This window comes from Pleurodeles waltl, chromosome 3_2, assembly GCF_031143425.1.
Source record: "Pleurodeles waltl isolate 20211129_DDA chromosome 3_2, aPleWal1.hap1.20221129, whole genome shotgun sequence".
Lineage (NCBI taxonomy): Eukaryota > Metazoa > Chordata > Amphibia > Caudata > Salamandridae > Pleurodeles > Pleurodeles waltl.
The window spans coordinates 174,025,853-174,044,274 of NC_090441.1; the positions used below are offsets into that span (position 1 = coordinate 174,025,853).

At 44.8% G+C, this 18,422-nt stretch overlaps 1 protein-coding gene across 4 annotated transcripts in view; it reads right to left on the minus strand.

Moving 5' to 3' along the window:
* The window catches only part of USP37 (ubiquitin specific peptidase 37), a 328,025-nt gene that overhangs the window by 77,495 nt on the left and 232,108 nt on the right, over positions 1-18,422 (minus strand). For all 4 annotated transcript variants that reach the window (XM_069227105.1, XM_069227104.1, XM_069227107.1 and 1 more), the window contains one exon: positions 10,944-11,059. In XM_069227105.1, the coding sequence (XP_069083206.1) occupies positions 10,944-11,059 (116 nt within the window). The remainder of the gene's footprint in view (positions 1-10,943; positions 11,060-18,422) is intronic.

The following is an 18,422-nucleotide window of genomic DNA, read 5'->3' on the forward strand; positions in this document are numbered from 1 at the left end:
CCTGCAATACCTTTCATTGAAGTATTACATGTAAATCTTGAACCTGTGGTTCTTCAAATAAACTAAGAAAAGATATTTCTATACAAAAACCTATTGGCCTGAAATTGTCTGAGTGTGTGTTCCTCATCTATTGCCTGTGTGTGTACAACAAATGCTTAACACTACTCCTTTGATAACCCTACTGCTCGACCACACTACCACAAACTAGAGCATTAGTATTATCTCTTTTTGCCACTATCTTACCTCTAAGGGGAACCCCTGGACTCTGTGCATACTATTCCTTACTTTGAAATAGTGCATACAGAGCCAACTTCCTACAGCATACATCAACTCCGATGGACGATCAAAGAATCTCAGCTCAATATCCACAACTAAAACTGTAGATGCAAAGCATTGCCCTCTTGCTGGGAATTTAGGAGCTCTAAGAGGCAGTCAATGGAAGGTTGTGTGTTTAGATTCAGCATTGCTAAAGACCAAACTTAGTCCAGTTCCAGTCTATGAGGTATGCTCAGTCTGTTTTGACTTAAGGATCCACGCAATCAGTGGAAATCACGTGTACAGTAGACATTAGTCACCAAAGGCAGAACACCTCTAAGACTGCCTCAAAAGAAGTTTATGGCACACAAGGCCAGACCGTGTTCAACATGTCTATTAGGTATATGCCCAAATGAGCAAAGATGTCTCATGCCACAAGATGGAGACACGGGACCCAGGCTGCCCTGCTTGTTCCCATACCCCATCATGGTTATGTCATCTGGACAGACGTGCAGCAGATAGAAGGCTGAAAGGCTGAGGGCCAGATGGATGTCAAAAAGCTCAACAAGGTTGAGATCAAATTCCTGTGATCTTAACTTTGCCCAGGTGTCTTTCCCCACCGCAGCGATGCATCCTTCGCCACTGTGGGTATGTATGAGGCACTGAAGGTCAACACTGGTCAACATGAGAACGCTGTCCTAAAAGCATTATCCGTGTTGTAGACTTTGAAGGGTTAAAGTTCCACTGCAGGGCCTACATGTAGCAATTGAAATGTGGAACTTGTAATATACACATGACCAGGAGAACAAGAAGCAACATAACCATCTAGGCCAGAATAAGGACTCTTGCCAAATTTCTGGAATCATAGCATCAGTGTCCCAGATTTATGGCACGGGCAGAAAGGCTTTTATTGCATTATGGCATTTTTATAGTGCTTACTACCCCCTATGTGGACAACTGAAACATGTGTTCATGCTGTTAGCACACTACACCATGTGGGTGGAAGAGTGTGGTCTTTGTTTTGAGTCTATACCTAAAGTGTTGCTAAGTAGGTCTTGATAACAACCAAGGGGCATTTATTGTTTAAGTGAAAATAACACAAATAATGAGTGAAGTGCGAGAAAAAGATGCAGAGTCTTATAATGTATTATGCAGGTAGTTTCAAATGTCTTGTGTTGGCAGCTTATCTTTGATTTCCTTGTTCAGAGCTCCCATGATAACAGGAGTTGAGTGAAGCTGGTGTTGGGGGTTGAGGCTGAGATCAGAAGCCTGCCCGCACATAGGATGCCTATTCAGAGATGTCAATTGAAGAGATCTGCAAGATGGACTGTTAGTCATCCTTTTTGTTACTGTAGGTGAAGCTTACAGTTATCGGTTTTTACTGATTACACACATCTACATATATATACATACATATACACACAGACATACATACACACACACACACACACACACACACGGAAAATGTCACTGACCCAGTGTACATCTGTTTGTGACATGTAGTGCTGCAGATTCACATACCACGCATAGCTCTTCTGACATCTAGTGTTGGGCTCGGAGTGTTACAAGTTGTTTTTCTTCGAAGAAGTCTTTTCGGAGTTATGGGATCGAGTGACTCCTCTGTTACAGTGAGCATGGGCATCGACTCCATTGTTAGATTGCTTTCCCGCAAAGGGTGAAGGAAGGAGCGATCGAGTATAAGAATATAAAGGGATGTCCATGCAACTGTAAATGTATATACATATGTACAAATGTACAAACTTGAATGACTACAGGCTTCTGGGGAAAAGGGAGAGTGCATGTGAATCTGCAGCACTACATGCCACAAAAAGGTGTACACTTGGTATGTGACATTTTCTGTTCGATGGCATGTGTAGCTGCAGATACACATGCTATGCATAGACTACAAAGCAGTTAGTACTCCCAAAAAATAGAGGTGGCTAGCCTGTAGGAGTTGAAGTTGTTTGAAATAGTGTGCTTAAGACAGCCTGGCCTACAATAGCTTGTTGCTGTGAAAAAAGCACCACAATAGTGTTTTGTAAATGTATGAGGAGTTGACCATGTGGCCGCTTTACATATATCAGCCATTGGTATGTTTCCTAAAAATGCCATTGATGCACCTTTCTTTCTTGTAGAATGTGCTCTAGGAGTGATTAAAAGCGGTCTCTTTGCTTTGATGTAGCATGTTTTATGCATCTACCAATCCATATTGCTAGGCCTTGTTTAGATATAGGATTGCCTTTATGTGGTTGTTGAAAGGCAACAATAAGTTTTGTTTTCTTAAAATATTTAGTGCTATCTATGTAGTACATAAGAGCTCTTTTGAGATATAAAGTATGAAGAGCTCTTTCTGCCACAGAGTCTGGATGTGGAAAGAAGACCAGCAATTCCACTGTTTGGTTGATGTGAAAAGGAGATACTAGTTTTGGTAAAAATTTTGGATTTGTCCCAAATACAACCTTATGTTTGTGTACTTGGAAGAAAGATTCCTCAAGAGTGAACACCTGTATTTAACTAACTCTTTGTAAAGAAGTAATAGCTACAGGGAAGGCAACTTTCCATGTTAAAAATTTAATTTGACAAGAATGCATGGGTTAGAAAGATGGGCCCATGAGCCTGGTAAGATTTAAATTCCAGGAAGGAAAAGGTGGTGTTCTAGGTGGAGTAATACATTTTAATCCTTCTAAGAATGCTTTAATCACAGGAACTCTAAATAAAGAAGTGTTGAATATTTTGTAAATACGCAGATATTGCAGTAAGGTGGATTTTGATGGATGAGAAAGCTAAATTTGATTTTTGCAAATGCAGTAAGTAGCATACAATATCTTGTATAGATGCTGTAAGTGGATCAGTGGTTTTGGATTGACGGTGTGAACATAACATTGTCAAGTAGTAGGTTTACGTGCGTGCTTAATCACTTCCATACATTCTGATAGAAGTTGTGGGTAATCAAATTCTATGACTTCAGGAGCCAAATCGTTAAATTGAGAGCATTGGGGTTTGGGTGCCTGATTTGACCTTTGTTTGGGGGTTTGGAATGAGGTACTACAGACAACTCTAGGAGTGTTGAGTACCAATGTTGGCGTGCCTATATTGGGGCTGTGAGTATCATGATCAGAGATGTCTGACTTAGTTTGCTAACCAGAAAGGGAAGGAGTGGGAGAGAGGGAAAAGCGTACGCAAATATCCCTGACCAATTGCTCCTTATAGCATTGCCCTTGGATAGGGTATGTGGGTGTCTGGATGCAAAGTTTTGGCATTTTGCATTTGCTTTTTGCGAATAGGTCTAGTTCTGGTGTTCCCCACGTTTGAAAGTACTTCTGAAGTACTTGGGAGTGAATCTCCCATTCGTGAGTTTGTTGGTGATTCCTGCTTAGATCTGCTAACTGAATTCCTAGAATATATTCTGCTAACAGATGAATGTGTTGTAAATTTCCCATGCCCATATTGTCTGGGCTAGTAGGGACAGTTGAGATGAATGTGTCCCACCCTGTTTTGTGAGGTAATACATGGTCATGTTGTCGGTTTTTATCAGAACAATTTTCTGTTCTGAAAGACTTTTAGGGCAAGAAACACAGCCAATAGTTCTAGGTGGTGTATGTGAAATTAACTGTTTGGAATCCCATACCCCTTGAATGGTATGATTGTTGAGATGAGATCCCCAACCTATCATTGATCCGTCCGTTATTATGGTCTGAGGCACAGGGTCTTGAAATGACAGCCCCTTCAATAGATTGCTGATATTCCACCATTGAAGGGACGTATGCGTTTGGTGGTCCATCAACACTAGATCTTAAACTTGACCATGTGCCTGAGACCATTGTTGTGAGCGGCATTATTGTATAGGCCGCATGTTTAGTTTTGCATTTGGAACTATGGCTATGCAAGATGCCATCATCCCAATGTATTGTTGATTTGGTTGTATATGTGGGATGAGATTCTGGAAAGCCTGTATCCTTTGTGTATTTGGATATGCTAGGGCTTTTTGAGTATTTAGAATAGCACATAGGTAAGGTTGTACCTGTGCTGGATGAAGGTGTGATTTTTGATAAGTTAAAAGTGAACCCTAGTGAATGCAGGGTTTCTATTACATACTGAGTGTGCTGGGGGCATTGTGTAAAATTGCTTGATTTTATTATCCAATCGTCTAGATATGGAAAAATGTGAAGTCTTCTTAAGTAGGCTACTGCTACTACTGCAGGACATTTGGTGAACACTCTTGGAGCTCTTATGCCGAACGGCAAAACTTTGAACTGGTAATGTTTTCCTGCTATGATGTACCTAAGGTATTTTCTGTGAGCTGCATGGATGGGTATATGGAAATACCCATCTTTGAGGTCTAGAGCAGTCATGCAATCTTGTTTTTGTAGTAGTGGAATGACATCCTGCAGATGTAATGTGAACATTTTCTGACAGGCTGTATAGCTTGAGAGGCCTGAGGTCTAGGATAGGCCTTAGAGAGCCATCTTTTTGGGGGTTGAGGAAGTATAGTGAGTATACTCCTGTTCCCTGTTGAGAATGTGGGACCAATTCTATTGCTTGTTTTAATAGAGATTGTACCTCTTGTTGCAACAGAACGTTGAGTTCTGAGAACAATTATAGTGCCATGGTGGAATGTTTGGAGGGGTGAAGATTAATTCGAGGAAATAGCCATTGCGGATAATTGATAATACCCAATTGTCTGTGGTGAAATTTTGCCAATGAGAGTGGAATTGCTTTAGATAGATATAATATACACATATATACACACACACATATATACACACATATATACATACACACACACATATACACATATATACACACACACATACATACATTCACACCAGGTGCCAACTTTTGAAGTAGGATAAACTTCAAGGTCTTTGCACCTATATGTGGTGATGGCAATTTACTCCCTTCCCCTGCCCAGGCTCCATGAGGTCTAGGGTGACAAAAGACTGGGGTCAAGTTCTTTGTAAGCGTGCTGGAGGCAGCCCTATTGAAATTTAAGCGGGACAGTGAATTGTTCCACCCCTCCCATCCTGACAACACCTACTTCCATTTTGTGTCACTGTCTGGGAGAAATACATAATGGCCAACTACAACTGGCCACATGGCCCAGGACACAGACTGCAGCTACAAAATAATTAGGGCAAGGAAATGTCAACTTTCTAATGGCATTTTCAGAATTATGACTACCATAAAAGAGGATTTTAAATTACAATTCTGTGGCAACCAAACATGGTATTTCTACCTGTTCCAAATCAAAAGTCAACACTAATGTAATAAGGTAACCCATTAGTCTATGGGAGAGTTAGGCCTTACAATAGAGAAAAAATGAATTTAGAAGTATCACAGTCCTAATGCCAACAAAAAATGAAAATTCAGTAAACATGAAGGGATATGGAAAAAGGTTTGGAGAAGGCAACACCAAAGCTCTCAGGTCTAACAGCACTGTCGTTTACTAGATAGGGGTGTGTGTGTAGGTAGGGGTAGGGGTAAGGTTAGAAACCCTGTATGAAAGTGTATTAAGTAGACCTCACCTTCTAATATAATCCTTTTCAGATCTTTTAAGGTTTCTGTAATAAACCCCTTACCTCTGTCCTGGAAAGCTGTAGCACAGACCAGTCAAGCTTAATCAAACAAACAAGTGTAAAGCATTTAGGAGTAGCAACACAGTTAATTCGTAGGAAATAAAAATCAAACCAGTTTTCTTTTTAATTTAGAGGGTCTTATTTATCTTTAAATAGGCACCCAAGCAAACCTATATATGTAGATTCTGTAGAAGGCTGGCTCAGTTTGTTGTATACCTATGCTGTGGCACCCTATACTTAGTCAAGGCAACCATTAGTGATAGTGAATGTGTGTCCAGATAGCAAAAGCTCTCTAGGGGTAGCTGAGGCGAGCCGCTAAAGCTTGTCCGGGAGGAATATAAAGCACTTGCAATACCACAGTAGTCAGACAGTAACTCACAAGAAAGAACCACACAAGTATTTAAAAAAAAAAAGGATACTTTATTATAGTACTACTAGACTAGCATTAGTATATCTCCCTTTGAAGATATCTACACACCAAATATACACAAAATAAAAATAGCAAAAAAGATAAAGGGCCCTATGGGAGGGATAAAGCATACTAAAAGTAGAATGGGAAATAGTAAACTCAACCAATGTAAATGTGGTCGCTAGCTAGGGGATGGGGTAGAAAAACACCAGAGATAAATATTGAGTGTCCCCAGCAACCAGGTGCAAGGTAGTTAGCCACCAAGTTGTCCCATAGGCTAACACAGGGAGTAGTGGCTGGAATTTGTGGGATTCAGGACCCTTCCCAGGGGATCTAGAGAAAACCATCAGACAAGGACAGGGTTGGAGAGTGCCCCCCACCCCAGGATACACAGAAGACAGGAGTACCTACACCAGAGACCCAGATGCAGGAAAGGAAAAGGGACTAAGGTCAGTGGAAGTCTCGGATTGTCCAGCTGCTGTCACGACCTATGGACTATGCGGTGAAACCCAAGGACGGATTGTGGACGTGGAGGTCCTGTAAAGTCGAATCTAGCACCCTTGGGGTTGTCCAGGTGGTGCAGGTGGCATTGCCATGCCTCCTAGGTGGTGTTACTGTAAGTCGGTGGAAGAAGTCCAGCTGCGGGGTCCAGGAGCTGCAGAAGATCCCACGAGTCTCCTACGAGCTATCCCTCGACGGTCACCAGATTGCCGGAGGGTCTATGACCAGCCAGGTCAACGCCAAGCACTGGCAAATGTAAGCAGAAGCTTAAGTATTTGAAAAGGTTTGGGAGCCACTGAGACTCTACCCAGGAAGTGGAGTCTGGGCTGGCCCTCAGCACACAAGGGCAGCAGCAGTTGGAGCCCCCATGAGTAACCCACAGGTGATAGACACGGAGTCGCAAGGAGGCCTCTGCAGCACAACAAAACAACTTCCACGTCACAGGAGTTGCAGGACAGGGGGCAGATCTTATAGTTGCTGAGTGCTGGAGGCCAGGGCGTCTTGGCACCTGAAGATCTCCTGGAGCAAGAGTCAATAAGCCTTGGCAAGTGCAACAGTTGCAGTGCACAGGGGTTCCAGTCCAGTGGCAGGAGAAGAGACCCACAGTCTCCCAAGTTGTTCAGAAGACAGGCAGGACCCAGAGGAAGCCACACACTCACCACCTGTGAAGCAGAGCCTTTCGATGTTTGTAGAAACGCTTCCCTGTCCTTTGTGTAGTTTTGCCCCAGAGCAGGAACTGGGGTCTCCTGAACCGGCGCAAACTGGATTATGCAAGGAGGGCACCAAATGTGCCCTTCAAAGCAGTCTGGTGTCACTCAGAGGCCATCCTAGCCCTTAGACACCTAATATACAGGGGGAGGTGGTCATACCTCTCCTTGGCAGGAAATCCTTTGTTCAGCCTCTCCAGCCTGAGCCAGGCTCGTCAGCAGCAGAATAGAACTCTGAACTGGAGTCAGCAGCAGCTTGGGCTGGCAGCTAGAACCCCATAAGACTGCACAGAGAAATGGGGGATCCTCTAAGGAACCCCCAGAGTACATGGTGTTATGCAACTAAAACTGGAATCAGTGTAGTTGCAGGTTTCCAAAATGTTTGATCACAAACATGTCTAGATTTGGAGAAGCCATTATGTAGTTGGACCACTCGTGTTGACTAGATTCCACTACATACCTTAAGATAGCTTTACTGCTTACAGAGTCCAAGAAATGGCCTGGGGTCTGTAGGGACACCCTGCTCACGCAGGGGTACCCTCACACTTGGGGACAAGCACCCTGCCTTTGAGCTGAAGTGCAGTGACCAGGTTTGGTGGTGAAAGGGTGCATGCACCATTTCACACAGGCTGCAATGGCAGGCCTGCAGACAGTTTGCATGAGATCCCACGAGTCTCCTATGAGCTATCCCTCGAATATACGCTGCAGCCCATGGGAGACCCCTGGTGTACCAAAGCCCTGGGTACCCAACAGAGCAAGGGCCAGTCACAGGGACCGCCCAAATCCAAGGGAACAGTTAGCAGTCGCTTTCATCAGTCTTGGAGTTATCAGAATCTTTGTCTACTTCAATGTGGTCCAACCAAGAAGTGGCTCATGGTGGGGATGCATGATGCTGGAAACAAAAGAGATGCAATGAGCTTTCATGGGGCAACCCTGAGGTCCATGAACTTTCAGGCCTCAAGACTATCCACTCTGGTAGTCCAATGCAAATCCAGTTGCTAATGGTCTACAGCAGCAACAGACCCAGCTGTTGCTTTCCAGTAATTCATTTCATGGAACAGGATCCATTTTGGGCCACACAGAACTGTGCACTTCCAGAAGGTCAGGACTGTCACTGTAGGAAAGTACCCCTTTTGACATGGCCACCTTCACTTTTTTGCCACTGATACTGTAGTTTTTCAAATGAAGGTGCACTGGGTTCCTGCTATCCAGGCCTCCTGTGCTCTTTCCCTAAAGAAAGGTAAAAAGGTCTAAATGTGTTCAATTGGCACTCCCTTGTAAGTACCTAGTAAATGGTACCACTGGTAGGTAGGGCCTGGGTTCTAGAGAGGGTCCCTTAGGGCTACAGCATGTATTGTGCCAGGGACCTCCTTACAAATTGCCTGTCACTGAAGACTGCGTGTATTGATGCAAATCACAAGTGAAAACACAACATGACACACTGAGTGTGCCATGCCCCAAATCACTGCATTTAATATAAGAAAGTAACCCATACAGCAGGCTTTAGCACCCTAAGGCAGGGTACATTATAGCTGATATGACATGTGCATAAGCAGATATGCCTCTTTAATGTCTAGTTTGATTTCTAGATGTTACAAGGGAACAGAAAAGCCATCTTAAGGTGTATTGGACACTTGCCATGACAAGTTCCCCAGCTACATAACTGCTTCACTGAAACACATGGTATTTGGTATCAAACATCTCATTTTAATAAACTCATACTGATGCCAGTATTGGAATAATTATGATATGCACCCAGAGTGCACCTTTAAAGTGCCCCCTGAAAACATACTGGTCCTCAAATGTGATAGCTGACTGGTATCGGGCAGTCGCCACCACAACCAGGTTTCCGACCCCCTGGAGGTGAGAGCCCACACTATTAGAGGCCAGAAACAGTGCCTTCGCTGGATGATGTTATAACCTCCAGCAGTATGGGTAGTGAATCTGCATACAAAGGCCAGGGATTTCAAAGTCCCTGCCGTTTTTGACAGGTGACCGGCTTCGCCCAGACCCGGGAGCTGCCACCCCCTGCTCTGAGGTCTTTTTGGCACCAGGACAGGCGGGAAGTTAGCTACACAAGGAGGCGTGTTGCACTACCAGGCTAGTCACTCCCCTTAAGGTGGGCAGCCTGTTGTGCTCCACGAAAGAAGGGTTCCATCATCTTGTTTTTTGGTGGAGTTTGGACTTTTGGTTCCAAACCCTGCCTGCCTCCTGCTGTCCCGACAATCATCCAGACCCTAACTCGTCCTGCAGGTATGACGGAGGGCTGCCAGCACTTTGTATGCCAGCCAACATTTCCCCTGGAGCAGAGGAGCCACTTCCCCGCAGGCACCAACCATGACATTTGGCCCACCAATCTGTTTACCATCGGGTCCACCAACATAGCAGCCACCCAGCAGGAGGTCACAGGGCTCCAGTAGAACAAACCTGTCTCTCCACAAAGTTTGGAGACGCCAAGCTCACCAGGAGTCGTCCTGCGTTAGTAACTGAGATACTAGAAGAGCTGCAAGCATTAAGACTTGTTCGTGTCTGAGCCAGACACCACTGCAAAGACAAATCCAGAACCTGCACCTGAGGGCCGACAAAATAGATGAGGCAGTCCATGAGAGTTGCCCAACTGTCTATTTTTCTTACCCCTCTGCAGGTCTAACCAAGCACCCAGAGTGCCTTCGATGTACAGAACCAGCCAAGCAAAACCCTCTGCACCGGAGTGCCTGGCCCGGGTGCACAACTTTCGACCATGCTCCCTTTCTCCCAGGACCCTCACAAACTGAGCTCCCAGACTTGTCCCCAAGTTCGTCTCTGAAGCCTGTTTCTAGGTGGCCTTTCCAAAGTATGATCTTTTTCTTGCAGAATTAAATAGTTATTCATTCCCAGAAAATTTCCCTCCTGTACATCACCATGCATTATCTGGTCTGAACAAAAGAGTTAAATGCTGAAAGGCTAAAAGGGCTATCAAAGTGTGCATAATGCTCCTCCTCGTAGTTGGGAATTCATGATGTTAAGCAAACCAAGCAATAGTCATCTATTTATTGTATTTCTTGGTATATGAAAATATGTTTTGCACCCAGAATTATGCCAACAAATTTTTACTATTCATCCATAAAGTATGAAGGGGACGTCCATTGCTACTTTAAAAAAAAAAGAAAAAGAAAAAAAAAATGTACAAAATATTACTTTATGCCATTAGTATATTTATAAATCGGAGCTGTTCATTTTCAAATGTGATCTTTAAGTATTTTACTTTCATTTAATGATTTTTTTTCTATTTGAAATTCAGACTTCTTAATTGGACGCTCACAGTATCGTTGCCATATTTGTATTTTTTTCAGTAAAAAAATGGGGATTCTAGAGCACACTATGTAAGAGTAAGTGTGCCATTGGTGGCTGTTAAGTAGTGAAATGCCACTGAGTAAGAAAGTGGCCTCTAGTTTCTAACAAAAGCACAGCCTTGACTGAAGCAGTCTCAATCTGTTATTACTATTTTACTCATACCTGTGCATTCTTTCTCAGCTCTTCCACTTCAGCCTCTGTGTACTCCATGTCGAAAATGTCCTCATTCCCAGAATCTTCATCTGAGCAAACACTATCCAGTAAAGAGTTATTGAATTCTGCAGAACAAACATTAACCGCATTAGGCCCTGCACAACAGTCCCAAGAGAACTACTTAAACCTCAACTGCACAAGAGTTAGTTCAGGATATGCAAAATTAACATATCACCAACAACAATTATCTGCATTCACATTGAATAATTTGCATTTCATCGGTTTCTTCCACCTTTACTCAGCATTTTAAAGTAGATTTACAATCTTCCTGGTGCATTTTAAGCACTCCAATAGATCAAAAATTGTTTAACAGTGTTCCACTTCCTTTCTCATTAAGTACATTTGGCTAACTACAAGCAATCCACAAAAAACAATATGTTTCCATGCACCAATATTAGGATTAGCACCAATATTTAGGATTAGCACTAATTCCTAACAAGCCCTTCAACTTTGCAACCCTATACAGCAGCACAGCATTTTATTCTATCCCACAATCACTTTTGTCACACCAAAGTTGCATGGATTCCATGTTGATCATATCCTTAAAAACCACCTACTCAAATCACTCGGCATCTGCACCATGCAAGCTAGATTTTGCCCATCAGTGCTCTTTCTCAATATTACTTCTTGCACATGGCAACATTTAGTACCAGTGCCAAGAGCAGGAGAGGTGTGTCGTAAGATATCAATGGAATTACATCAAACACTTTGCTGAACAGCTTTGTCAAGCCAATATACTTTCATAACTGATGCAGACATACAGCAGAGTGATGCATCCTTGCTGAGCAAGTTACTTACTGTAGGAAAGCCCCCTCTTTCTTGGCATGGTTACCCCCATTTTCTGCCTGTTGTCAGTATTTTCAACTGTGTTCCTGCTAACCAGGACCCCAGTAGTTTTCTATCCTCTAAATTGCACATTTTTCTTCCCCAGAATTGCAATACTGCCCCCCCCCCCTCCCCGCACTGTAGGGGTGCCCTCACACAGGTACTTTTACCCTGCGCTCTGGGCTAGGAGGGCCTGCCATAGGGGTGACAGAGCTGGTGTAGTAACCTTTAGTGAAAAAGGGTGCATACACCCTTTCACGCAGGCTGCAATGGCAAGCCTGCAGATACACTTTGCATTGGCTCCCAAGGGTGGCATAATACATGCTGCAACCCATGGGGATCACCTGGTAACCTAATGTCCTGGGTACCATATACTAGGGACTTGCACAGGGCACCAGTAAGCCACATGTGTAAGTGACTCGTAACTAAGTTTGAAGGGAGACTGCATAATGACTGGGGTCCTGGTTAGCAGGATCCCAGTGAACAGAGTCAAACACACTGACTATGTAAAGCACTTGCAATACCATAGTAGTCAGACAGCAACTCCCTTACAAGAAAGAACCACAAGTGTTGCAAAAATAAAGGCTACTTTATTACAGCACTACTACTAAAATGACATTGTTATCTCTCTCTGGATATATTACACAATATATACACAGAATAACCATCATAAATAGCATATAAATACACAGGGCCCTAGGGGAGGGACAAAGCATATACTAAAATGTGGAATGTGGAATGTGAAACAGTGACTCCAGCCAAGGTAAGTTTGGTAGTTAGTTTGGGGCAGTTAGGAACACCGGAGGTAAGTAAATTAAGTGACCCCAGCAACCAGGAATAAGGTAGATACCCACAGTTGTCCCATAGACTAAGAGTAGTTTGGAGTTTTAGGAATTCAGGACCCTTTCCAGTAGACTCCAAGGAAACAAACAGGCAAGAAGATGGAGCGTCCTTATACCAGGATGCCCAGAAGACAAATACCTACACCAGGGACCGGGATGCAGAGGCGAGAAGGGACACCTCCTTAAGACTGTGGATGCCTCAGATTATCCAGGTGCTGTCAACCTGTGGACCAGGCAGGTGGATCCCAGGGATGGATTTCAGACATCAAGGACCTGAAAAGAAAAGGGACAGAGTCCCGCACCCGTGGAGGTGCCCAGGTGGTGCAGGTGGCACTGCCCATCCTCCTGAAGATGAAGATCCTGCAAGTCAGTGGAAGAGGAAGCCCAGCTGCGGGGTCCTGGAGTTGTAGAAGATCCGTGGAATCGCCTACAAGTTGTCCCTCAACGGTCATAAGATTGCAGGAGGGTCAGCGACCACCCAGGTCATCAACAAGCAAATGCAAACAGGAGTTGCAGAAGAGTTTAGAAAGTTATGGAGATAAGCAAGGTCCAGGAGACCCAACCCAGGTGGGGTGGGGGGAGGGGGAGTCAGACAAGCCCTCAGCACATAGGAAGGCCAAGAGAAGCAATGGCGCCCCCACAGGCGCCAGACACATGGAGTCACAAGGTGGCCTTAACTGCCCAGCAAAACAGAAGTCCGGCGTCACAGGAGTTCCAGGACAGGAGATGATCTTTGGTTTGCGGAGTGCTGGAGGCCAGGGATTCTTGGAGCCTGAAGATCTTCCGAAGGAAGACGCAACAAACCTGGGCAAGTGCAACTTTCGCAATGCACAGGGGTGCTAGTCCAGTGTCAGGAGCAAGGGCCCACAGTCTACCAAGTTGGATAAGCGCCCAGCAGGACCCAGAGAAGACCAGACACCACCTGTGTGGCAGGGTCTTCGGATGTACATGGGCAGCAAACCTCACCAGCAACTTTGTCTTGAGGTGCCTACGGTTGCAGGGGAGTGACTCCTTCATTCCCAGGGAGATTCCTTTGTACTTCCTGGTGCAAACAGAGCCCTTCTGACTCTGGAGGATGCACCGCCCTGGATGATGTTGAATTCTTGCAGGATCAGGAGAAACAAATGTTGCAATAGGAGCCTTCCCACCAAAAGTAGACGTGTTTCAGTTCCAAGAAAGACCAGAAACTATTCAAGACCAGGAGCAGAATGTCTTGTAGAGTTCCTTGTAGAGTCTTGCTTGATGAACTGGATGACCCACCTGCAAAGTAGCCCGTAAGTGTTCTTAAAAAGGGGTTGGTCACTCTCTGGAGTAACCCACTTAGAGGGGGTCAGGGACGTCCTATCTTGCTTAACCAGTTAGCTGCTACCAGAGACCTCTGCACATCTTATTTTCAAAATAGCAGAATTAAGTGGCCACCTGGCAGAGCTCTGGGCACATCCCTAGGGCAGGAGCGGGACAGGGTGGGGGTGGTCACTCCCCTTTCCTTTGTACAGTTTTGTGCCAGAGAAGGAACCGGGGGCTCCTGGACTGGTGCAAACCGATTATGCAAGGAAGGCACCAAATGTGCCCTTCAAAGCAGTCTGGTTGAATTCAGAGGCCACCCCCAGCCCTTAGATGGCTTCCCCTCACTTACAGAATCCAGGAATTGGCCTGGGGTCTGTAGGGGTACCCTGCTCATGCAGGGTTACCCTCACATTTAGAGAAATGCACCCTGCCCTTAGGCTGAAGGGCCTACCAGAGGGGTAGGTTATGTCTAGATACAGTGGTAAGGTTTGGCAGTGAAAAGGTGCATGCACCATTTCACGCAGACTGCAATGGCAGGTCTGCAGTCAGCTTGCATGGGGTCCTGTGGGTGCTGCAGCCCATAGGGGAACCTTGGTACGCCAATGCCCTGGGTACCTAGGTACCATATACTAGGGACTTACATGGGGCACCATTATGCCAACTGTGGGTGTAAGAAGTTATCAGCAACTGTATTTAGGGGGTGAAAGAAAGCACAGTCGCTGGTGTCCTAGTTAGCAGGATCCCAGTGAATTACAGTCCAAATACTGACATCAGGCAAAAAGTGGTAGGTAACTATGCCCGGAAGATGGCCCTTTCCTACACTCCAGCATTGCAACTTTTATAGATTCACATGCTTGAATAAAAGTAGAAAGCAGTAACAAGCACACTTTGCAGAGACAACATTTAACAGGGAAACTCCGAAGCAGTAGAGAACATGTGTGTAAAAAGGGTTACGTGGCTGGTGTGAAGACAAATGGCTCACCTTGAATGAAAAAGATGTCTTAGTACAGCTTGCCCAACTGCTGCATCTCTGAGGTCTGCTGAATCCAAGCAGTAGTGTTGCATGAAGTTGTGTGCACTCTTCCAGGTTGCTGCATGGCAGATATCTGGTAACTACACCCCTGCAAACAATGCCATGGAAATGGATATGGCTCTTGTGGAATCAGCAAGTGCTCAAAGGCCGACCTGCCTTTTGATGACAAAGTAATAGTGCTGGATATCCATCTACAGATGCTCTGTTTCATTAGAGGTACAACTTTCCTTGGTGCACTGTAGGCCACGAAGAGATGGCTGTTTTTTCAAAAACGTAGTTTTGTCAAAGTAGAACTTTATGCACCTCTTGAGGTTGGGGGGGGGTGGACTTGCTCGGTTGATGTTTGAGGGTTTGGAAAGACTGATTTGAAAATTACAGGCTCATTGAGATGAGTTTGATGGGACTTTAGGAATTAACTTTGGGTTCATAAGTAAAATAACTGTCCGCCCTGAACTGAAGGAATGGTTCTTGGATGGTAAAAGTCTGAATATCGCTTACTCTAGGTACAGACATGCGCGAGAAGAGCCACATTCCAGGAGAGTAACTTCATATCCGCTCAATGATTGGTTTGAGAAGAGGTTTCATCAATCGCCCTAATACGGTGTTGTTGCCACAGTGGAGGAGGGTCTCTAATTGAGGGATATGTTCTGAATAGTCCTTTGAGGAATTGTTTGAGGAGTATGACTGATCACAAAGATGGTTTCTTGGATGATCTCCAAAAACGAGAAACTCAGCAAGAGGCACCTTAACTGAAGCATTAACTAAGCCCGATTGAGCAGGTTTAAGAGTTAAGGTAAAATCTCTTTTGGAGACGATGGGATGCACTTTAGCAGTTCGACACCATATACAGAATCGCTTCCATTTCAAGCGATAGGTTTTATTTTTTACTGCCTGCCCTAGCCTTGTAAATATGTCCCTGCAATCTAAAGGAATGTTCAGATTACCAAATTCTTGGAACTCAGGAGCCAAGCTGGTAAATTGAGAGAGATGGGATCCGGATGCAGAACTTGTACCTGTCTCGTCAGCAGCAATGAAATCGGCTGGAGTCAAATGGGATGTTGCACTGACCATAGTTCGGTGTACCAGTGCTGCCACGGCCATGCAGTGGCTATCAGAATGAACTGATATGACTCGGCCTTCATCTTGTTGAGGACTTTTGGAAGGAGAAAAGGAGTAAGCAAATATGCAGGACCATGCAATTAAAAAGGCATTCTCCCACGACCTCTGATGGGGATGCCAACTTGCAAAGAACTGGCATTTGGCGTTTTAAGGGGTTGCGCAGAGATCCTAGATTCAGTTTGCCCTATTGGAGAAATATGTGATCCAGTGTGTCTTGGTCCAATTTCTCCTTGTGGCAAGATGTTTTCAGCCTGCTTAAAGTGTCTATGGCGTTTTGGTTTTCTGGCAAATACTCTGCAGTTAAGTGCATGGTGTGATGGATCCACCATTGCCAGAGCAACAGCTTCCCCGGCCAGAATATGAAATCAAGTGCCAGAGTTAGTAAATTCCGTTGCCTCTCCAGTGTGGGGTAGACTATGTTGAGGCTTGCGTCCAGTATGGCTCCTAGGAAAGTTATCCGCCATGATGGTTGAAGTAATGACTGGTCTGGATTGAGAGTAAGCCCTAGCTTGCTGAAGAGGCATATGCTGGCTCTGGTGGATGCTTTTGCAGACTGGATGATGGGAACTTTCACCAACCAGTCGTCGAGATAGCGAAAGATTTGATGCCTTCGCTGTCTGAGATAGGCCGCAACTGGTGGCAGGCATTTGGTGAAAAAGCAGGGAGCACACTTGAGACCAAAGGGTAACACCCAGAACTGAAAGTGATTGCAGGCTACTATCAACCTGAGTCACTTTCTGTGTTTTGGATAGATTGGTAAATGAAAAAAAGGCGTCTTGGGGGCCTTGGGATGACATGTAATCTCCATTGTTGAGTTGCAATGCCAGAGTGTAACCATGCAAAATGATTATTTGTATTTATTTTTCAGATATAGGTTGTGCTCTCAAGTCAATAAATTGATCTCCACTGTCTTGAATTCTTGCAGATTAAAAAGTAACTGAGTAGAAACCTTTTCCTCTTTGGGAGCAGGAAAGTCTTTATATTGCTCCTTTTTGCAACATGGTTTTGACCTCCCATTTGATTAAGCACAGATGGTTTTGTATGCATGGTTGAGGCAGTGTTAAGAGGGTTATTTTTATGAATTCCAAAAGGTGTCTGAATTGAACTTGGTCGAGGAACCATTGATCTGACGTTATTGGTTTCCAGCAATGCAGGTGGTTGGTGATTCTCCTTGGTAGCTTAGGAGGGAAAGGGTAGTAGACAGCACTTGGTTGAAGTTACTGTCTGCCCTGTCGTCTGGACCTCTGAGAGGAGGGTGGTTATATGCAGCTGATGATGTTGTCACTGATAGTATTGGAAGCGGAATTGGAGTATTGGAGGAATATGCTGAATAGCGATATTGTTAATATCCTCCACAAAAGGATGATTGTCCTCTTCAGAGTGCCACAAAAAGGCACTTTTTTGTACTGCTACATTCCCAGTGATTTGGCAATTTTGGTTTTGATTGGAGACTCAGTCAAAGTGCTTCCTGAACAAAGCCTCTGTCCAGGTAAATCCAGTACCCTTGTCTGGACTCCTGGCCTGAAATTGATTGCCTTAAGCCATCCCTAATGGCGTAGAACCGCTGCGCCACCAAGCGGTCTGAACCCGGTAGAGGCAATGTCCATGGCTCAGTCTATGATCCAAGAAAGAACACTGACTTTCCACCAACACTTTCTTCAATTCTCATGTGTTTAGAGAGCTCATCCATATATGGGGTCAAAACCGACCACAATTGTCAATCATAGCAGCCAAGGAGCACTAGGGAATTTGCTGCTCTTACTGTGAGGGCCGACATGGCCGAAAACAGTTTGCCAATGTTAACCAGACACCCAGAGTCTTTATCCAGGGCACTGTCAAGGACGTGGCGGGATTCCTTAATCTTCGGTGCGCCGCCTTTGAGATAATCCAGTTTAGGTGGCACGTGAGGCAGGCTGGCACGTCCTCCGGGGCCTTATACTTTATCTAGCTTGGGCAATAGGACTGGTACTGTGGCAGCATTGCGCATGATCTTTAAGCCCTGATTCCACACAATAGATAAGGCCCTGACTTTTTCGAAAGGGTTCCTTAAAGTCGTAAAGGAAACAGTCCTGTTGTGTTGCAGGCATATGCAGGTCGAAACATGTGGCCGCTCTTTCTAGGAAGTTGTGGAAACTTCCTATATCCTCCGGAAGCTAATCAACTGGAGGTGGTGAGAGAAATGCTAGTGTAGGCCAGATATAAAGATATAATTTATCCCATTCATCCTGATGACTTGCAAGTTCACCCCCCTCCCCCTTCCTTAGATTATGTTGGCTCATGTAATGGCACCAACGGAGAACGGTGCAGTAGTATAGTAGGAGG